General features: G+C 35.9%; 1 protein-coding gene across 1 annotated transcript; it reads right to left on the reverse strand.

Annotated features, from left to right (window-relative positions):
• Positions 1–980: 980 nt before the first annotated feature.
• Positions 981–2,035, reverse strand: LOC104593438 (hevamine-A-like). The gene has a single exon (XM_010253273.3). It carries the CDS (start codon positions 1,974–1,976, stop codon positions 1,068–1,070), a length of 909 nt encoding a protein of 302 aa, XP_010251575.1. The 5' UTR covers positions 1,977–2,035; the 3' UTR covers positions 981–1,067.
• Between the last annotated feature and the right edge of the window lie 5,718 nt (positions 2,036–7,753).

The following is a 7,753-nucleotide window of genomic DNA, read 5'->3' on the forward strand; positions in this document are numbered from 1 at the left end:
ATATAAATTTAATTAACGGTGCAGCAATTGAATGCATAATTGAACTCGTAATTTAATATATTAGACATGAACTTGTATATATAAAAGGATAAATTGCTGAAACTTTTCCTGAAGTTTTTTGACCATTGCTGAAACCTCTTTTAAAGTTTGATAATTACAATCACCTCCCCGAAACCTTTTGACATAGTTGCAAGTAGACCCCCTTTATTAGAATTCTCTAAAAAGAGGTATAGAAATGTCAAAAATACTCATGCAATTACTTTTGACCAAAATGTTTATTTTCCAACTTTTCTCCTCATTGAGAGGCATTAGCCCAAGCCCTTCCAATTTCTTTTCTAAAAATTCAACCATTTTCTAATCCTTCATATCAATCAATCAAAGGTTAATCTGCAACTTCAATTTCTCTATTTTTTTTGTTGTTTATAAAGTTTGTATTTTTTTAAAAACTAGCTTCCACTGTAATTGCATGGGTATTTTGGACATTTTTATTCTTTTTGTTAGAGGATTCTAAAATAAGGGATCTACTTGCAAATGTGTCCAAAAAGTTTAGGGGAGTTTGATTGCAATTACCAAATTTCAGGGACAAATTAAACGGTCATAACTTTCCGTGGAGGTTTTAGCAATATACTAAAATGCTGAATTGTTTACTTCAAAACTTATTAAATGAAAACATATTGAAGATGGATTATCTGACCGAAAATTTTTCCTTTTTGTGTGTTGAAAATAAATTTGTTGGGAGGCTCTATTCTTAAAGGTGAGACTAAGAATACGGTGACTGTGACTGACTGTCTTGCTAGTTCTTCCTGAAATTCCTAACCAGTAGAAAGAAGCTAGGTCAGTTGTAGTTAGCTCTATATATAGACAGCAGAGAGAGAGAGAGACTGATTATTCCACACATATTTGTTAATTGTTCCATGATAATTAATAAAGTGAAATTTATTTCTAAGTTAACAACCCTGATAATTGATATTACATGATAAGGATGTGAATGAAGTTGTTTATTTATTACATGAGTAATACATATTCGGATTTATTCAGCTGATCATGAGCAAATTACTATTCCCAATTTAAACGTAAGCCTTAATAGTGTTACTGTATCCGTTCTTGTCATCTAAGTATTTATTCCACAGCATGACACCGCCATACTTGGGAGAAGCCTTGATTTTGGGCAGGATTTGATGGATGAGCACATTTGTGGGGATATAACCACTTCCAGCTGCTTGGGGAGAGGCAGGTAGTCCCAAGAAGAACTTGGTGGCCTGGATTGACGACGTCCATTTGGTCCAAGAACTCAATAGCTTTGAAACATTCCCTGGGGTGTATTGGCAAGGAGCATTGTTATAGAATTGGATCCAAACATAATCGAACAGCCCAGAGTTGAGGGCACGGCCGAGATACCTATCTGGGAATGGGCACTGCGGAGCCGCGGCCAGGTACACCTTCTTGCTTGGCTTACTGTAGACCGAGAGGTACCTGACCAGCTCATAGTAGTACAGAGTGCTGCCTCTCTCGATGTCGAAGTCTATGCCGTCCAGCACTGCTGGACCCAGTGGGCGTGTCGACGAGCGGCCGCCCAGGAAGTTGTTCCAGAGGTAGTCGGCGACGTTTTTGGCATCCTGAGCGGATTTTAGAGTGTAGGTGCCGATGCCACCTCCAATGGAGAGCAGCACCTTAATGCCTTTGCTTTGGCAATACTTGATGTCTTCAGTAAGGCCGACGCAGCCGCCAGTGGCTGGGTTGCAGTGGCCGGCGAGGTTGAGCTCCGGCTTCTGGCCATTGCCGAACTTGTTGAGGAAAGCGAGGTTCACGTATGCGTACTTGCCCGTAGCACAAGTCTGCTTCAGCGTTCCCTCCTTTCCGCTTTGGCCCCAGTAGACGGCAATGCCGCCTTTGCCAGCGGCCAGCGACGTTGCCGCTACGGAGAGCAGCAGGAGGGAGAGAAGAAGGGCTGATGATGCTTGAGACTGAGTAGCCATTGGTGGGTTAAGGATTGCGAGGCTAGCTATTCTCTGGTTATGAGTTGAGAGGATTGTTGGTGCTTGAAAATGTTTACGTGGGAGGCTTTTTATAGACCAGCTCCTTGGCTTTGACAAGGTGCATCCCTTGTTGTTGTACGTTCGTACGTCCTTCGCCGTGGTTTCAGCCATATATATCGACTGTGGTTTTCATTTTTCTTCAAGCTTTGGTCAATGTGACGCGGAATTTGCATCAGTTTCAGAGGTTTCTTATCCAATCTAATTAATATAATTTCAGTCGTAGGCGCCCTTGTATCAAACATGTTAAGAAATCAGAATAGTTTTGATTTATATAATAAGATGACAGTTTCGGTGACGAAATATACTGACTAACTCAACACCCTACTCATTTTATTTATTAATATATATACACATCCATTGGAAGGATGAAAAGATGAACCACACGGTTTTTTTTGTATTCCCAAATCCAAACAGCAACTTTAATATATATTTTATTCGTCAGCGTCAGCGGGGTAGTTAGTTCTTAACAGCTGGGTGTGGGGGATAATTTATAATTTACAGTTACGTGCTGTAAGATGATTCCTGAATTTGCAAGCAATGTATGAGTTGAAAATTAACTTGTGGGAGATAGTTGGGTCTCAAAATCACATTATATATACAAGATAAACAAAGAAATAAATTAGATAAGGCTGGTTTTGGTTAAAGAAATATTGAAGGGAAGTAAATAAAAATGAGAAAAAAAAATGTATTTGGAGATAAAATCTCAAACTATTTTTAAGTGTTTGATTTTTCCATTAAAAATTTAAACTTGTAACACTCTTTTAACATTGTATGTATATTAATTAAAACAGAACTGTAATTATATAAATCATTTGTAATTCATACAATAAGAATATTCATTTTGGATGTGACCAAATTACCAACTACATGATTGAATACTCATTTTTAAATGGTCAAAAAGTGAAGATTGTTAAAAACCATAGTTTTTTTTTTGGTCAAGAAGATCCCCTACAATCTAAAATATCTGTGGTTCAGTTGGAAAAGATGTTCAATCAGTTGTCTCAAATAAACTAGGTACCATAATACTCGTAATAGTATGAGGGCTATCAAGGTCTCCTTCGTTTTTTGGTAAGTTATTTATTTAGATAAGTATATTTATTCAGGCAAGTGTTTCTTAGGAAAGATTTATCCAAGCAAATGCATTTATCTATGTTCTTTTAAAAGTGGTGTTTTTGTCTCATTCATGTATTGGCAACTTTCTCCCTAAGTGGGAAAGTTATTTACCCAACTAGCTAGGAGATGGGCATATACCCAGGAAGATAAACTTTCTCTACTCCCCATATAAATTTAAAAAAAGAACATGGGTTTCTTGATCAATGAAAATTAAAATTCTATTGACCAATTTTTCTCTCTCAAAATCATAAAAAAAAAAATGCCCCCAAATGATTATACTATGGAATTGAAAAATGTTCGAAATATTCTCAGAATATGAAAATTTCAAGTATAAAAAGCCTAATCCTGCACATTGGAGCACCCACTGTATGCTTTCTTCCTGTGAATAGATCAGCTTCAGCATTAACCCTTCCCTGGTATACAGCTCGAACAGTCGAAACATGAGAAAAATTCCAAATAACAGTTTCTGGGCCCACGGTGTCATGGGCTGGCTATTCCGAAGAAAAGAAAAAGCTTAGCTTTGACCTTCTTAACCAGCTTAACTTATTAGCTCAGTCTTGATCTACATTATTACCATGTCTTAGATGGTACCTACCTTTTTTTTTTATTTTTTCTATGGTTTCAAATGCAAACAATAGCTCATGACTAAACCAATGGGCTGTCTTTTTGTGGCTGTACTGCACATTTTGATCGTTCAATTCAAATAGATGAGTACCGGCCGTTTGAATTAAAAATAAAAATGCTCAGTTCGTAATTTAGCCCATTGAAGCCAGTGATCCTCAAAACAGGCTTCAAGGCTGGTTGATCCGCCGTTGGTTCTCAGAACTAACCACATAACTGGCCAGTCTAGGTCGAGTCTAGATCTCTTTTACAATTCAAAGCTTTAAATGAACTTGGGCAAGATCAAATTCTGAAGTGAATTCCTGTGTTTAAAAAAGCTCCATATCCATTACAAATATGTACATTATAAATACATACAAAATACAAGGTTTTTTACTCTACATATTTATACTTGTACCTCTTTCAAACCGAGCCTAACTTAAAAACTGTATGTTCAGGGGTAAGGTTGTCGTACATATGTCCCTCCCCAGATCTCGCATTGGTGGGCTGCCTATCCACGGTGACATTTAGTTGTGTGTGTGAGAGGGAGAAAGGGATTTGTCGGTCTTTAAAGAGATTTGTGTACCACCAATAACAAGAATAATTAAGTGATTTTGCATAATCTCCTTCTTGTAAGAGAATAGCCTACAGGCTATTAGTTACAACAGCTCCATGGAATCTGAAATTTCTGACCACAACACATTGCTAGTCACACTCATCCAGTCACATATATGGAACATCGTTGGTGTTTGAATCCAAATTTTCTGCTCACTTTCTCTACCCACAACCTATCCACAGTAAATTGCAGCCGCATATCTCACAATACAAGATGACGATGTATGACTGCAATTCAAAGCGGGTAGAGAGTGGGTTAAAGGAAATCCGGTATGTTGGTGATTGATAAGATGCAACTAAGTCCCGAGATTAGGAGAGAGACCAGGCTAATGTGGACTACTTATATCATTTTGGGCCTTGTTAGAAGTCTAAACTGAAGTAAGGCCTCCTGAACCTGGCCCTTCAATGAATATAGCTACTGTTGTTGGTCCTCGGGACTGGCTTGGCATAAGCTTTTTCTTTTATGAACAGGATAATAGAGTTGAAAATTATAAATAAATCCTGGAAGTATAAAATAAAAAACGAATATACAGACCAGTTTCAACATTATTTCTGTGGTATAAACCCCAACCCAGGAAAATATTTCCAGAGCCAATGATACAAACTACCAACTGACGCCTGAATCTATGATATTATACCTGGATAGTGGGCTGACCACGATCACAGTTTTCCTTTTCATGTGATTTCATGGTTGAAAGACGACGCTTAATTTACATTCCAGTGTGGTTTGGATAGAATGGCAAAATAGAGAAGATGGGTTTCACACTATCGATCAACAGCGACAAGCGGTATTAGCTATGTTTGGTTGAATTTTCATTCTTTCTCATTTTTATTTAATATATGAAATTCTAAAATGAAAAAGAATATATAAAAATAGGAAGAATGAAGAAATATTGCTATGAACCAAATATTTTTTTTCTAAAAATGAATTCTTTTCAAACTGATAAGTGTCCTATGTTGCTCATTTTCATTCAAAAAAAAAAAAAAAAAAACCAAAACAAAAAAACTATGTCAGTATTCATAAACCGCTGGCCTCTAAGTCTCCAAAACTATTGGCACAGATGTTTACTAACAGATGGCCGGCAGTCAACATTTACCAGTCAATGCTTCCGTAAAAGCACTTTACTTTAGCAAAGTGTTCTTGTGTATAAAATTGCTTTCATAAAAATAATTTTCTAAAAATGCTTTCATAAAAGTACTTTCACAAAAGTAAACATCTATGATAGCATTTTCCTCAAAGAATGAAAATAAGCAGGATGGGGCATGATTATTTTTCATATTGTAGACTACTCAATTTTTGTGCTATAGGGCTGATTTTTCATTCTAAAAAGAATATAGCCCGTGGTAAGAATTTTGTAAACAAACATTCTAATGTGATTCATTCTTGACCATTACCTAGAATGAACTAGAATTAAAAAATGAGGCCAGAATAGTGAACCAAACATGGCCTAGATTTCTATACAAAAGAGAATAAATATATCTGTCTGTGGTTTAAAATACTTAAAAATGACCTCGTAACTTCATTACTGACCAAACCTTTGTTTTTAGAATTTTATACATTTTTAATGCATGTAAAATGAATACTAATTGGACCTCCTATTAATCGATAATTCGAGTCATTTGATGGGAATTAATTCCAAAGTGAACTTGTAAATGACTATGGTGATTTGTGACCTATTGAGCCAAGATCGAATCTGTTCCTCACACAGCTAAAGCGTGTGAGGTCGATGTGAGATGCACACTGTGAGGAGCAGATCCGAACTCAAATAGAGCCCCAACCTCATTGTGCCAAACTCAAACTTATTGATTACCTTGTTTACCTCAGGCCTTACCAACTCAGACATTCACTTTTCAATTGGTGGGCCATGAGTGGGACCCAATACATGAGGGGTATATTCTTCTTAAACATTTTTTAGGCATAAAAATCGAAACAACCTCGTTGTATGTATAAAATGACCAGGGTTCTTAGAAACAGCCTTTTTATATGTATTGGGGTAAGGTTGCAAATATCTATCCCTCCCCAGACTCCGCATTATTCCCTTTATTTTTCCATTTTGATTTTTGTTTACACATTCAATCCATTCATTGAAAAATATTCCATCTATGAGTTGCGCTTTGTGAGGAGCAAATCCGGACTCCCATGAACCTTCTGACAAATATATTTTACCATGGATAAAGATGCTTCCTAAAATGAATGTCACCCATCAATTGCCTTATTTCCCCGTAGTACTTTGCACATTAACACAAGTTGTTCTTGTAATTTTAGATTCATTTGTAATTTATGAGAATCAATTATGAATGTGGAGAATTAAACAAGAAAGTGGTGAGTTGGAGAGTGTGGAGAATTAAATACAAGACTCTTTGTTGATGATTTCACTCAAGATGATGTGAATATGTTTTATTGAACAAAAGTCTAAAGACTCTTTAGTGTTTACTCAATTCAAAGCATTAGTGGAAGGACAAAGTGGGCATCAGCTGAAGGTTTTACAAATTGATCGTGGAGGAGAATTTACTTCATAGGAGTTTTGCTAACATTGCAAACATTTAGGGATCAGAAGAAAATTAACTATCAGATATATTCTACAACAAAATAGAAATGCTAAAAGGAGGAATCAGACTATTGTTAAATTACAAGAAGCATGATGAAAGGAAAAATTTATCCAATAATTTTTAGGTAGAATTAGTAAATACCACAGTTCACATTATCAATTACTCATCAATCAAGGTGATTACAAACGGGTTCGGATGTAGTAGGCATGTTAGATAAGCATAATAAGTGAGCATGTAATAGCTGTGTGACACATGTCCCAGTTAATGTGATTTGCATCCAAACGTTTTTGTTCTGTTAGACAGAAATTATCCATTATTTTATTATTTTTGTCAAAATAATTAAAAATAAAAACAATGAAAAAGAAAAACCTAAATGTGTTGGGAATTGGGACTCATTTACATTTCTCTTTTTCATTGTTTTTATTTTTAATTATTTTGACAAAGATAATAAAATAATGGAAAGTTTTATTTAACGAAGCAAAAACGTTTGGATGAAAGGCACATTAATTGGGACATGTGTCACACAGCTATTGCGTGCTCACTCATTGTGCTTACCTAACGTGCCTACTACATCCGGATCCATTACAAATATGATTATATTTGAATAAAGGTGTAATGTGGATCGCACCGAGCCAGCATGACCCACTTTTGCAGGCTACCTACACTATAATGGGTTGTACCGAGTGGAACTCAAGTGGTCCTGTGTCTCGTCAGGCTGGGTTGAATTGTAGGCTAGGATGATTTTTAAAAAAAATTAAAATAAATATAATGAAAAATTAAAATAAATTAATAAGTCATACAACAAAATGAAAAATTCTTAAAATTTTATTCTGTATGAA

This window comes from Nelumbo nucifera, chromosome 7 (genome assembly GCF_055504915.1).
Source record: "Nelumbo nucifera cultivar China Antique chromosome 7, China Antique-T2T, whole genome shotgun sequence".
NCBI lineage: Eukaryota > Viridiplantae > Streptophyta > Magnoliopsida > Proteales > Nelumbonaceae > Nelumbo > Nelumbo nucifera.

Bases quoted from the DNA above. Each gene is read 5' to 3' on its own strand.
- LOC104593438 (XM_010253273.3), bottom strand. From the start codon at position 1,976: ATGGCTACTCAGTCTCAAGCATCATCAGCCCTTCTTCTCTCCCTCCTG.